General features: G+C 38.9%; 1 protein-coding gene across 2 annotated transcripts in view; it reads right to left on the reverse strand.

Annotated features, from left to right (window-relative positions):
• Positions 1-756: 756 nt before the first annotated feature.
• Positions 757-14,031, reverse strand: part of LOC107854858 (chromatin-remodeling ATPase INO80) — a 16,703-nt gene continuing 3,428 nt past the window's right edge. The window contains exons 2-23 of one of the 2 annotated variants that reach the window (XM_047412320.1): positions 13,572-13,659; positions 12,350-12,737; positions 11,792-12,227; positions 11,503-11,703; positions 11,223-11,333; positions 10,047-10,465; positions 9,817-9,925; positions 9,644-9,724; positions 9,353-9,525; positions 8,562-8,687; positions 7,176-7,337; positions 7,034-7,091; positions 6,309-6,536; positions 6,028-6,174; positions 4,364-4,918; positions 4,028-4,285; positions 3,814-3,921; positions 2,922-3,016; positions 2,691-2,847; positions 2,031-2,228; positions 1,754-1,906; positions 757-1,444 (exon numbers count right to left, since the gene is read on the reverse strand). In XM_047412320.1, coding sequence (XP_047268276.1) covers positions 1,121-1,444; positions 1,754-1,906; positions 2,031-2,228; positions 2,691-2,847; positions 2,922-3,016; positions 3,814-3,921; positions 4,028-4,285; positions 4,364-4,918; positions 6,028-6,174; positions 6,309-6,536; positions 7,034-7,091; positions 7,176-7,337; positions 8,562-8,687; positions 9,353-9,525; positions 9,644-9,724; positions 9,817-9,925; positions 10,047-10,465; positions 11,223-11,333; positions 11,503-11,703; positions 11,792-12,227; positions 12,350-12,737; positions 13,572-13,659 — 4,575 coding nt within the window. In that variant the 3' untranslated portion in view covers positions 757-1,120. Of the gene's footprint in view, positions 1,445-1,753; positions 1,910-2,030; positions 2,229-2,690; positions 2,848-2,921; positions 3,017-3,813; positions 3,922-4,027; positions 4,286-4,363; positions 4,919-6,027; positions 6,175-6,308; positions 6,537-7,033; positions 7,092-7,175; positions 7,338-8,561; positions 8,688-9,352; positions 9,526-9,643; positions 9,725-9,816; positions 9,926-10,046; positions 10,466-11,222; positions 11,334-11,502; positions 11,704-11,791; positions 12,228-12,349; positions 12,738-13,571; positions 13,660-14,031 lie in introns of both variants that reach the window. The other variant, XM_047412319.1, reaches the window with a different exon arrangement.

The following is a 14,031-nucleotide window of genomic DNA, read 5'->3' on the forward strand; positions in this document are numbered from 1 at the left end:
CTACCCCCGAAACCGTTGGCTATAGCGCACCGATTTGGCCCGAAAATGCCCCGCTCGCACCGTTTCGCCCGTTTGTCCACACAAATGGCCACGAAAAATAAAACGGACCACACTGGGACGATCCCTAACCTCCCTGGCACGCCCTGATCGATTTTCAGCCGACAGCACGCCCAGGCCCACCCCAAAACCGTGGGCTATATAGCACATCGATTTGGCCCGAAAATGCCCCATTCTCCCCGTTTCGCCTGTTTGTCCGCCCAAATGTCCACGAAAAATTAAACGGACCACACTGTGAGATCCCCAACCTCCCTGGCACACCCCAACCGATTTTTTACCCACAACACGCCCGGACCCCGGACCCACCCCCAAAACCGTGGGCTATAGCACACCAATTTGACCCGAAAACGCCCCACCCGCGCCGTTTCACCAGTTTAACCACCCAGACAGCCCTACCGACCCCACCAACGCATACTCCCCCGCTCCTCAAACTGCCTGGGAACCCAATGCATTGACTGATACCCATGAAAAATTGAAGTAATCTTAAATTTCTATCCTGTGACGGGAGTTTTAAAATGTCTTACCTTTGAAAACAATGAGTATCATTTAATAGGTCATCACTAAGAGCTCAAACAAAATTGATCCCACACATTCCAAAAAGTTCATGGACACACAAAAAATTGATATTATCTTTAATTCCTGTTTGGGACACGTGGAGTAAAAAGAAAGTGTCAATATCATGTAATAGGCTGTCATCTATGATCATCCAATTCTGTTCTTTTGATGGCTCTATAAAATCATTCCCTTGAGATTACATATTGTCAACAAAAATCTACACTTGAGAAAATTTTGCCAAACTATTGGCAGATTTACTACATTAACTTCTACTACTTAACCAGAAAGTACAAAATTAATTAATGCCTAGTGTACATCAAAACTATATTCCAAGTATAGCAGCCAAGAAGTGTCCTGCCCCGGAATCCTATTGAATAATCTGTACAACTAATATACACAGTTGTGAACTACTCATTCTACTACCGCGTTCTACTGGTCTTCTGCTTCCGACCCGACCCGACCCGACCGAAAGAGATAAAAGATGTAATATTTCACTTGTCCACTGTTATTAGCCAGCAAAGAGATTATTGTGTCTCAATGCCTCTTCTTCTGCACCTGCTCTCCCACCACCAGAGCTGAGATCTGATGACGGATAGTTATGGTTCCCCTCACGGTTCATAGGAGGGGTGGCAGTAAATGCTGGTTCAAGGTTATCGTTAACGCTCTTAGTTGGCCTCTTCAATCTTTTTGGTCTTTGTTGTTGCATGTCATTGTCTTGTCGAAAGCCGTCTATATCATCTTCCAACAGTGAGTTGGGTGATGCAGATTCCAGATTTTTCGGATTCTTTTGAGGCCTCGATCTTGGGGTTTGCTTGTTGGAGGAACCTTTCCTCTGCACATAGAAGATTATGAATCATGTCAACACACTCACATGCATCGAAATACATTTAGCGGGACATATTTGTTATCCATGATGAAATGGATTTTCTTTTTTTTCTTTCGGAAAGAAAAGGATTTCTTCTCTACAATGTCTACCTTTGCTTATCCCAACACAAACTTGGTCAGATGATGCAGATATTATCGACTGGACGGTACTTTAAAGATGTCAAATGCAGAAAGAGTAACTAGACAACTTAACTCTATGAAAAGGTCGAATCCAAAAACAATATTTGAATCTGAGAAGAATGTGGGAAATAATCACCTTTTTATTTCTTGATTTTGCTTTCTCCGGGTCAAGACCGTCATTCCCATTCCCAACAGATTCACCGTTTGTAAGATCTTCCAGTGTTGCATCACCATCTGCACCAATACGGATGCCTTTTATGCCACCTTTTCTCTTTTGTCTTTCTCTAGCCTGCTATTGAACCAGCACCATATTGCTCGGTCAGAAACAAGAAACAAGCTGAAAAAGGGACGGGGAAAAGACTGAAACGGGTAGTAAGAGAGCGCATTCTCTCAACACTCTTCTTATATCCCACCTGAAGAGGAATTTCCTTCAGTTTCTGCTCCAATTGTGCATCATCAATCAACAAAGAGACAACATCTTCTGCAGCAAAAAGTTCGCCCTGGACATGTCCTCCTGTCATGACAAGCTGCTGCACGGTGTTTTTCTGACTGGCTCTCTGCAGAATTTTCTCTTCAACCGAATCTTTACAGATTAAGCGATAAACCGTAACCTGCAAGTGAAATAATACCTCTTTACATGGTGGAAAAATGATCACAAGGGGAGAAAGGCCATTTGCAAATTATTTTATTATCATCTTTACCAGAAGAATGTAATACCGTTAACTGGGAAAAAAAAGGAATAAGGACTATTGGCATGAGAGTACACCCTTGCGGACAAAGATAGCTTGGAATCTTTCTTATTGCTCATTTAATTTCTGATTAAAGAAAGGTTAGTACATCCACTACCAGATTTTTCTGTATAAACCAACTGATTAGCTAAAACTGGGCTCTCTTAGATGCAAGCAAGTTCTCAATCATCTTTTCTTTCTTTTCTTTTTTTAATATGATTTCTTAATCATCATTTCTGAGTTCTCTCAAAAGCAGCATTGTCCAGGAAAAGATGACACAAAATCATTAGCTTTAGAAATAGTGTTGTGTGGTCAAAAAAGAAAATGTAGAAGTTGAAAACCTACATCCTTCGTTTGACCCAGCCTATGAGCTCTATCCATGGCCTGTAAATCTAAAGTTGGATTCCAGTCATTCTCATAGAAGATGACAGTGTCAGCAGCTGTCAAGTTGATACCAATCCCCCCTGCTCTTGTACTCAGCAAGAACACAAAGATGTCGTTCCTATAAGGCAATCAACATTAGTCAGTAAAAATACAACATAAACGGATTATAAGTCCCTTCGAATTCAAACATACCGATGCTGGAAATCATTGACCATGTCACGTCGATCCGTTATAGTGGAAGATCCATCGAGCCTCAAGTACCTATATTTCCTGTAGTGCATATAGTCCTGCAAAGCAAGTGAAAATATTAGCAATTTCACAAGTGAAATGTTCCTTAATTGTTTCAATTTTAGATCCACTACCAATAAAAAACTTTCCTAGTCACGGGATTACGTTGCAGTAGAAAACATACTCCGGTCTTTGCAAGCTGAACGCCCAACAAGATAAATCACGCAGATAGGGAAACCACTATAAGAGTTTCATACACTATAAAGAAAAGAAGTTGTCTGTGTATGCCTAGTTTCATATAGTATGCTCAAGAATCCACTCCATGATTCAATATAACCTAAGTTTGGTTGGACTTCAAAAGAAAGTGATACTCAAGATTCATAAATCATGCATGGGCGGGTCTAAGTATCAGTTATCAAATAGTTCTTCCTAGATGAGCTACAAATCTCTCCAAACATTGACAGCTGGAGACCTGTACTCTAAAGCACAAAAACACGGGACGAGGTACTACATGACAAACATATACCAGTGCTTAATTTAGCAACTCATGATTATGTTTTGATCAATTCGATCCAGGAACTACAAAAAAGTTAATATGCAAGCTGTATTTTGCATTTATACCAGCATGGTTAGTGAACCAAAGCATTACTGAGACCACCACTGCCAAGAGAATTTTGATCAGATACCAGTAATCTTACTTTCCCTCAAAAGTGTCTTCACTCTTCTCTACTCTCAAGAGCTAAAACCGAAAGAGAACATAGAATTTCATACAGGCAATATGCCACTGCTACTAGCATCATATCATAACAAACATACAAATCGAAACCGCCATGGAGCAGCAGAAAGATTAAAATACCTCTAGAATATCCAACATTTTTGTCATTTGTGCAAAGATAAGAACACGATGATTCCCTGCCCGCAAACGCTTTAATAATATGTCAAGTGTTTGAAGCTTCCCTGAGTCCTGTAATTACATAGGAAATTTAGATATTTTATGTGTTTAAAGGCACATAGATGTATTAAAGAGGAAAGGAAAATAGAAGGAACAGATAAAGGAAAAGATAACATGCCGTTAACATCTTTGCAGGGTCAAACGGTTGCATGGGCGGACATGACCCAAAAATTTTGTATGTAAGCTCAAGAGCAGGTTGTGTAATGGATAATTCAGAGTCTATCTCTTGTATTAAATGGTGTGCAGCACCTGGCTTCCTAGGACCATTAAATTCCGATGTACGTGCAAACCCAACCAACAACCTTTTAATCCATGGATGGTGTAGTTCCTCAAGCATTTTGTAAGCAAAATTTCTGTCAGAGCAATGAGCATTTATCTGCAAGATACATCTGGTAGTTAGTAACCATTGCATACACATGGAATCCTTAAGAGCAAACAATATAAAATCACTTACAGGGGGTGCTCTTGTTCTAGGAATAAAGGAGTATATCGAATGCAAGAGATTAACATTAGATAAAAGCCTATCCTGATGTTCCATGACCAAAGCCTCAAATGGTGCATCACCGGGCCCTGTTGCAAGTCTTGTTCTTAATAAATCTGATTCTGACTTGGATGGAAGCAATAACATCCGTGTCACTGCTCTTATTTTGTCCCGTCCAAGGTCACTATAACAGAGACCGTTATCCTCAGACTCCATCAAGTCCAAAATTTCATCCAAAAATTGTCGGTTGGCTCTCACAATTGAGAATAACAATTTCTCCAATGAAGAACCAGTTGCCAAAAATGCAACCTCCACGGGTGACATATCAACTAAACGAGTAAAACAAAATGTTCCGCTCCGTATATAACCAACATCCGACTCATGCATCTCTTGGAATATGGAGCGGTGAATATTCTCTGGAGAATATATGTTAAAGTACTTCTCAAATAATTCTTTACTTACACCCAGCCCCATAGTTGAGTGAAGCATGCTCGATCTATTAGCTCCTCGGTAAACGAGCTTTGGTATCTGAAAGGGATTTAATACAAAGAGTAAGTTCAATAAGCATGAAATTTCCTGATTATTAAAACGTCCCACTAAGCCAACATTTCACTGCTGCCACATGTATACATTTAGGAACATCAGCAAGAATCATCTGGCTGAAGTGGCCAAGCTGATGGAATCATACAATATTGTTCTTAAATTCACGAAATACGATTAATTCACATGTTCTACAAGATTGAGCTCCAGAGTAAACAATAACTTGTTGGAAGAGTCGCTTGGAATACAATGTATACAACAAAAACAACATACCCCGTGTATTCTCACACATTGGGTTTAGGGAGGATAGAGTGTAAATTGTTCGTACCACTACCCCAGAAGTGAGATAGAGAGGCTATTTCCGGTTGAAAAGGGTATTATTGGTCTTTTTGTATGGTCTTGGGCAATTCTCACCTCTTGAGCTAGCTTCTAGCTTCAGGGGTTGAGTTAGCCCCAAGACTCATTTTCTTATCATGGTATTAGTGTCGGACTCAGCATAATTCTTAGTTTACCCAACATTCCGCCCCATCTCAAATTGTCCTTGCTCCGAATGTCTAATCCTGATCGTGTGATGGGGTATTAATTTGGGAAGCGTATTATTGGTCTCTTTAGATAGTCTTGGGCAATTCTCACCTTTTAAGCTAGTTTTTGGGGTTGACTTTTTTTTTTAAAACTAAGTTTTGGGGTTGACTTAGGCTCAAGGTCCATTTCTTATCCGTTCATTTAATAACGTCCTAAGTTTTCAACACTAACTACTTAAGAAAACAAAACAAATTCACCATTCCCCTTTATTGGAAGAGAGACAATCCGGCATCAAACATCACCTCTGAGGTCATAAGATTTAGCTTCAAGATGGCAATTTACAGTTTCCACGCTTCAATATTATATTTTGGAATAACGGAAACCATGGAATGGCTTGAAGGGGCCAAACGAGGATTATAATTGCAGAATGATATTATACCTAACGATTAATGTTCCAGAAATATCAATTAAAGAAGGAAAACAAGAAGCAGATGATGCATTGAATAAGGCAGTTCTCCGAGCAGATATAAACAATAATAACTCCACGAAGAAGCATAAAGTGTTCCAAACAGTACCTGGTATGTAACAGGACTTCGACCGCCAGAATAGAATACATCTTCCAGTTCCCCAAAGGGAGCAGGAAGAAGTGGATATGGAACATCTCCAAAATAGAAGTAAGAGCTTCCTTCATTTCTCTCAAACAGCTCTGGATGGTTGCAAACCTGGCAGTTTCCAATAATAGGAACAGAAACTTAGTGGGAAAAAAATGAAAGAAAAACACTAGTATGAAAGGTCCGCCATACAATTATCAGCTGATGTAACACGAAAGAGCAGTACAAAACAAGAGATTGATCACCTTCCTCAGCTGGATAACAATATTCATCAAGTTTACTAATTTCTTGTCATTAATACCACGGCTGCTATCAAACAACTCAGCAAGGGAAATCTTGTTTTTTATTGCTTGATAAAATGCCAGCTGACGAGAACTCAATTTACAGTGGACTGTGATTTCAGTTTTCCCAGTCAACTCAGAAACCACATCCTTTTTAACCCGCCGCAGCATGAAAGGTTTCAAAATGGCATGCTGTTTAGAAGAATCAGAAAGAGAAATTCATCAAGATGGAAACACCAGTTAACCAAGAAGGTATGCCAATAATATCAAGATTAATAGAGAGAACAAAGATGGAGAGACTAATACAGGATTTGATGATTAACAATCCACACAGTTCCAGACAAGATTGATATACAATTCCAGAAAAGATTGATATTCACAAATAATAATAACAAGGATATATCTAACCAAATACTAGAGTGGATATCCTGACACCAGAAACATACAAGAGAATATGCTCATACAATCAGTAGTAGAACAGTTAGGTGCTTACTCAATTATGGAGTGTTCTTGACAAATTCAAAATATTAAAGATGACAATATGCTCATACTACATGCCTACTTTTGTTAAGTCAAAGTGACCGGAAATATTCCTCAGAAAGAAATTGAGTCACTGTAGGTCAGAAGCCAGTTGTATCTAAAGATATTGGATTGTCTGCATATACAATTACAAAACAAAGCTCCCTTACCAGTCGGCTGAGCTGGTGCTCGTTTAATGACCCACCATGCTCCGCGTGGTTTTCGATTCTGATCATAAAGCACAAAGAACCATCATCAACATGCACAACGATGCATTAAAGCAAGAAACACCTTACACTGCAACATACTTACCCTTTGGAAAACCATTCATTAAATTGTTCATGGCTATCAAATAAGGTAGGCATAATAAAGTGGAGGAGAGACCACAGCTCAGCCATGTTATTTTGAACTGGAGTTCCAGTCAGAAGCAAACGGTTTCGACAATTGAAACTCAATAATGTCTTCCATCTTATACTGTCAATCAGAGCACAACAGGACACAATGAGAGAGAAGTTATGACTAACAATTTGTTTGCTTATTTATTTGTCTGTAGGTGCAACAAGATACATGATGTGCAGATTTAAATACAACAACATAACCAATGTAATCCCACAAGTGGGGTCTAGGAAGTGTAGTATGTACGCAGACCTTACCCCTACCTTGGGAGATAGAGAGGTTGTTTCCAATAGACCCTTGGCTCAAGTAAATAAGTAAATAAGTAAATAGATATGCCAGAGTTTTAAATTGCAGCATTTAAAAAATGAAAGTTGATGTTCTTGACACCATTTGCATCCTTGTTAAATCTTACTAATGCTTCTTCGACGTGGCAAATCAGTAAGGAAGTACCTGAAAACAGCTAGCCTTTATACGCAATAATGTAGATGGAAAAACAAAATACTGTAGTATGTATATCCACGGGCATGGAAAGCAATTGAAACTAATCTATTCACTTCCAAATTCAGTTAAAAGGAGAAAAGATTTCAAAAAATAGAAAAAAAGAAAAAACACAAAAGAGTAAGAACCTATAGTGAAAATATTACTTCTGGTCTAATGCAGTAGCCGACAGTATGTGCAAATCTGCTTTAACATTTTTAGCACGGTAACGATTACAAAGTTGATCAACTGTGCAGGATATACTCATCACGTAATACGGATACTGAATTAAATAAACAATAGAGTAATTTATGGTTTTCCTCAGCACGAACACCAAAACTTCATATACTGTACCTTAAAATAATTGCTATTTATGTAAAGTTTTTGCAAACAGCTTCGAATTAAGAGAAGTAGATTTCAGATGATTGAATTTGAAGGTACAAGAAAATCAACTATATGATTGTTGTTCCCACCTGTGTTGCACTTGCTCGAACTCTTGAAACTACTCCCGGGTATAGTTGGATCCCCAAAGGCTATGCATCTTTTTGGAGGATCCAACACAGGTGCAGCAACTCTTTGAAAGAGTCCGAGCAATGTAGCAACTAGAAAGCAAGTTTGATTTTCCCAATAGCTAGTGAGAATTACCAAGTGTATAATATGATAGATGTTAATAAGTTTGATAGCAACTAGAAAGCAAGGGTCGTGGTATTCAATAAGGTATTGCTTAGCAGCTTTGGGTTTCACCACATTCCCAGTAAATGATAACATTTACTAATGGCATAAAATCAATCATTAGAACAAAGTTTGCAAGGCCGTAGATGAGACCTCTGTGAGCTTTTGATTGCCTGGGCTTCATCCAGAACCATGTATTGCCATTTAACACGTCTAAAGTATTTCTCGTCGGAGACTAGTAGTTGATAACTGGTAACGAGAATATGGAATCCAGCATCCCTGAAATCAAAGTTTGGCTCCATCACTAAAATTATAACAGACGAATACCAAAATTCAATTTATGGATTTTGTTTATTTATTAGAAGCATAGATAAATAATCAAGAGAGGAACCAAATGCTAAACCTCTCCACTGCCAAGAAATGCTTGCTATAATTCAGATATAATTGTTAATTTCATCACCAACTACATTGGGTAGTTTAATATCCAGAAAGATTGGTTTCACCAGAGCTCCATTGAATTTTCACATACGATCTCAAGCATCCCCATGGGAGCAGTTACTCATTATTGGCACTAACAATTTAGTAGACTTAAAAATATTGCTAACTCAAAGACTTAACTTTGACATTTAGGTGATCGCCCCAACATCCTTCCCTCCCTTTCTTTACTATACTTGTACATGTTATATTCCTAGTTACCCCGATCAATCAACCATCTAACCTATGATTAGCTTTGCTACATAAAAGAGATCATTTTTATGAAGCAAAATTTGCCTCACAATACTATTCATCAAACCAGTATGTGCCTTACAAAGCAAGAATGTCAATGAACAAGAAAAGAATAGCAAATCCACGATCAATGAGGGGGACATGATAGAATCAGTAAAAGGGGGCAAGTCTATTATTCCTGTATTATGTATAAGACAGCCAAAGCCAAATGAAATTACCGTCGATAAAGACGTTTTGGGTTAATATTCTTCCGAAGCACCACTCGTTCTTGTAACCCTCCCCAATATGGAAGAGTTTTTAGATCAGGGCAGAAACGACCAATTTCATCAGCCCAGTTGTTCAAGACTGATGCGGGAGCAACAACTAAAAAGGGACCCCATATATTCTTGTCCTGCAGAGATCAATGAAGTTAAGTTACTAGATACTCTACCAGACAATTCTTTTTTTTTTTTTTTGATAATTTACTACAAGATAGTGATAAATAAAACATGAACAACTAGATTGCTTACTTCTGCCAAATGAGCCAAGAAAGCCATGGCTTGGATTGTTTTCCCAAGACCCATCTCATCAGCAAGAATGCCATTTAAACCCTGACAGATAAAGTTGAATGCTGTAAGTCAGCCAAGCAAGACCTCCAGAGAGGTTGCGCAAAGAGACGAACTTCCAGGAAATAACAACTTACCTGCTCATAACAATTTACAAGCCACTGGAGTCCTTTCAACTGATAATCTTTAAGAGTACCCTTGAATAATTCTGGCGCTTGTACCGTTGAAGCCACAGGCATGGTTGACCTAAAGGTGCACCAAAACAGCAAGTGAGTACAACCCAGAGAGTGGAGCAATAAAATTTGTGACACCAACATCTCTCACCCAAAGAACAAAGATGATCTCTCGAAGGAACTCAAAAACTCACGGATTCAATAAGTCTATGTTAGCAGCTGCAGCATCTTGCTGAGAGGGTTCAATTTCAGCAGCTTGCCGCAGTTTCAGACATTCACTATCAAATGCACTAGTCATCATTTTCTGCTTTGAAACTGCATCCTGTGCAGCTTTCAGAGCCTCTTTTCTCAGTTCTGCCTCTTCAGGATCCTCTTCCTCTCCAGGTCTAGCTTCAGTAGAACTTAACAACATTTCTTGGTCATTTGTCATTTCATCACCTACCGTCGCAGCCTCAGAGGGTAAAGTTGATTTATTTTGCATGAAATGGCTGTAAAGTTCAGTTTGTGATAGCAGAAAGTTGAGCCTCTGTTGTTGTCGCTTTGCTTCACGAAGCTCCTGTTCACGCTTCAAAGCTTCTGCTGCTTCTTTTTCCTCCCTTTTCCTTACTTCTGCCTGCAACATTATAAATTTTAAATCTTAGGGAGTCCTCTAGTCAAACAGTGAACAGCAGAAACTCATGAAGAACTATGTTCATTAGCATATTCAATCTTCTATAGGAAACACGGTGATAGACATGCATCTTTGTGAATCTTGTTTTTTTCCTTTTAATACTGTAAAAGACTGTTAAATGGGTACCATGATGGTACAAAGAAAGGAACAAAAACAGCATGGAACAGAAAGCAGTCTACTACATTCTTCTTCCTCACATTTCCAAATAATCATATATACTGGAAAGCTATCTTTATGAGTCCTGAATCCTGATAAATATATATATTCTTTTATCACAAGTGTATCAATACTCCATTGCAAGTTTAGTAACCAACATATAACTAAAAAGTGAAGAAACTCTTACAGCAACAATATCATCAGTCCAGCATGCCATTATAATAAAATATAAAATAAGGACAGAACTAGGAACTGCATTAGGTGAATATATCATTATCACCTACCATTTCTTCTCTGGGATAGTAAAAGCTAAGACGAACATATAAACAGAGAGCTTTATTTTGGTTGGTTATGGATGCAGTTAACCATGTTTGATTTCTTTTATATTTTTTTTTTTTTAAAAAGGATGCAGGTAACCATGGTGGACTCTTCCTTCCTCCCTCCTATACGGCTGCTCAGGTCGCTCTTGGATAGCAACTTTTCGTGCATACCGTAATAGCAAAAAGTTCAAATGAAATAATATAAAAAGGAAGAATTTAAGTACCATCTCCTTGTCAACTCTCTTCCAGAACACGAGCATGTCCCTAGAAAGTTTCCTTGTCCGAATTGCTGCACCTCTCATCACCTTAATTGATCTACTAATTTTCATCTTTACCTGATTAAAAAGAAAAGAAGAACCAACCCACGACTCAAGTAAGAATGTCCAAATGACAACTAGCAGTGGAAATTTGCAGAATCACATGAAGAATCACACACAAATTTGTTCGTATAAGATCCAGTATTGAATAGAAAAATATCAACATAAAAGCTTCAGCTGTGCTTACCTCTCTCTGACAAGTTTCTGCAAACCTCTTGGCATCAGTCAATTGCCTCCTGTGGAAATTGATGAATGTCTTATGATGTTTTGGAATTTCTTTCCTGACAAGGTTTATCCAATATTTTTCAATCTTCTCCATTTCTTCCTTCTCAATCACAGAAGGATCTTTCGTAAACTTTGGCTTTTTGGGTAGACTACGTTCAATAATCTGCAGCTCAAGGTGACCACTCAGACGTAAGTAACAGGACTAAATGCTCAATATAACTATGAGATAAACACAAAAGAGAATTACTGACCTCATAGGTGTCTCCTTTCTCTAACACTTTCACATAGTAAACTTGTAAGACACCACCCTCTGACAATATAGAACGCCGTATACCTCCTGCAGCCCCCTCAGGGATGGAAGAAGCCTCTAATGCGGCTTCGCTGACTAGCAGACTGAATTTCTGACCGGCACTATTAACCGGATGGGCTCGCAATCGTGCCTGAAGAGATTCAAACTGTGGCTTGGGATCACCCATTCCTGCTTGACGTTTGGGCCCAAGTTTCTTATCAGAAGCCATCATTGCAGCCAAAGTCTCCAAATCAAGTGTACCCTTGAGGTAAATTTCATTAACTTGAATATCCGACAGGGCTGGCAAGTTTAATGATGCTGTCAGCTTTTCATAGGGTGGGGGGATCTTGTACGTGATGTCTTCCCCAAGATCCAAGAAAGCAGGTTCATAAATAGATCTGTAAACCTTCCAAATGTTAGGTGACACACTTTACCTTTTTGCAGGGTTAAAAATCCAAACGACATGGTAAAAGTCTCAACATTCATTTGAAAAGATTTAAGTGAAAGCAGAGAGGCAAACCTATCACCACCATATCGTCCTGAAAAATCTGACTGAATATGGTTTCCTAAGCTCTGAGTGCTATTCTTAAAAAATTCTGATGCAGAGCCAAGTCTGAGCGCTCCTCCTCTATGATCATTTGTTAACTTCTGGTCTCTTGATCCTCCACCACTTCTCATCGCAGGTACCCCATTACGAGGAGCTGCAGGGCTTGTTGAGGAATTACCAAGCCTCCTCTTATACTTTGAAATGTGCTCTCCCAGCATTGTTCTATACTTTTCCTCTGAAATATAGGTACTATAAGCTTTGTCCCTATCCCCGTCCTCATCACTACTATATGAAGACCGCCTCTTTTTCTTCAACTCCCTGCCAAACATTATACCATTACTCTGGTTCCCGAGCACTCCACCTATCAACCAACATAAGATGCAGCTGATTATTACAACAGTGCATTAGCCAAATTTTTCATTGCTTCAAGAAGGTCAAATTTGCATTGCAATAGGAGAAAGAGAGTGCATTTGCTAACTAAAGGATTTTCATTCTTTTGAACTAATATTAATAGTAATAAATCTTTTTTACTGAGAAGAATGTGTTATCAGTAAGGGTGGCAACGGACCGGAGTTTTTAGGTTCCGGTCCGGTTCCGGTAACGCTCCGGTACCGGTTGCAACTGGTATACCAGAACCCAACGGTCCGGAATCCGGTACCGGTGCGGAGCAGATTAATTTTCCGGTTCCGGTGCCAGTTGACAAATTCCGGTCCGGCACCGAGCGGACTGTTTTTCAGCAAGAATTGAACTGTGTTTTTCTTTCTTTTTGGTTAATTAATTTTCTCCTGCACCACAATCTAAAGTTAATTATAAAATGGTTGTACACTAGTAATGAAAATCACTAGCCTAATTGAATATAATATAATTTAAATTAAAAAGAAACAAAAACGTGAAGTACGTATTTTCCGGTATATATCCGGTTGCCGGTCCGATCCGACCCGGTTCCACACCAGTAACGAACAGACCGGTGCAGACAAGCCTAAAATTCCGGTATTCCGGTTCCGGCAAAATACACCAGTAAGGCTGTGCCGGTACCAGTTCCGGTTAAACCGGTCCGGCGGTACCGGTTCCGGTCCATTGCCACCCTTAGTTATCAGTCACAAATTTTGTCCTATCCGGTCATACTCATCACACAAATAACAAGAAAATCAATTAAAAAGGGAGCAAAAGCAATGCCAAGAAAGAATGTGCTTACCTGGGCTACCTCTGCTCTCGTCCTGACTACTATTCCCATGATAATCAAAATCATCATCAAGTTGGGGCAGCTGGAAGTTAATCAAAGACTATCCAAAAAATAAAAGAAATAAGAAAATCAAAATGAGTCAAAAACAGTTCCACACTTCAATTAAAATTCACAAGTTCCACAAAACCATAATGAAATTCCAAGAAAACCCCAGCTCAGATAAATCAAAAATCTCTAGAAACGGGCGAAATAATTAAACTTTCTCGAAGAATACACCCAAAAAAGTCCTAACATCAGCATTAATTTGCCAGGATTTTAAAAAAAGAAAGACACCATTTTGAGAACCGAACTGAAATTCCAAGAGCAACCCAGTTCAAAATATATCAAAATCACTCAAACATGCAAAAAATTAACTTTCTCAAACCCATCGAAAATCCCTAACCCACAAAATCATCCTATCACTAACAATATC

The sequence above is a fragment of the Capsicum annuum genome, chromosome 5 (assembly GCF_002878395.1).
Source record: "Capsicum annuum cultivar UCD-10X-F1 chromosome 5, UCD10Xv1.1, whole genome shotgun sequence".
NCBI lineage: Eukaryota > Viridiplantae > Streptophyta > Magnoliopsida > Solanales > Solanaceae > Capsicum > Capsicum annuum.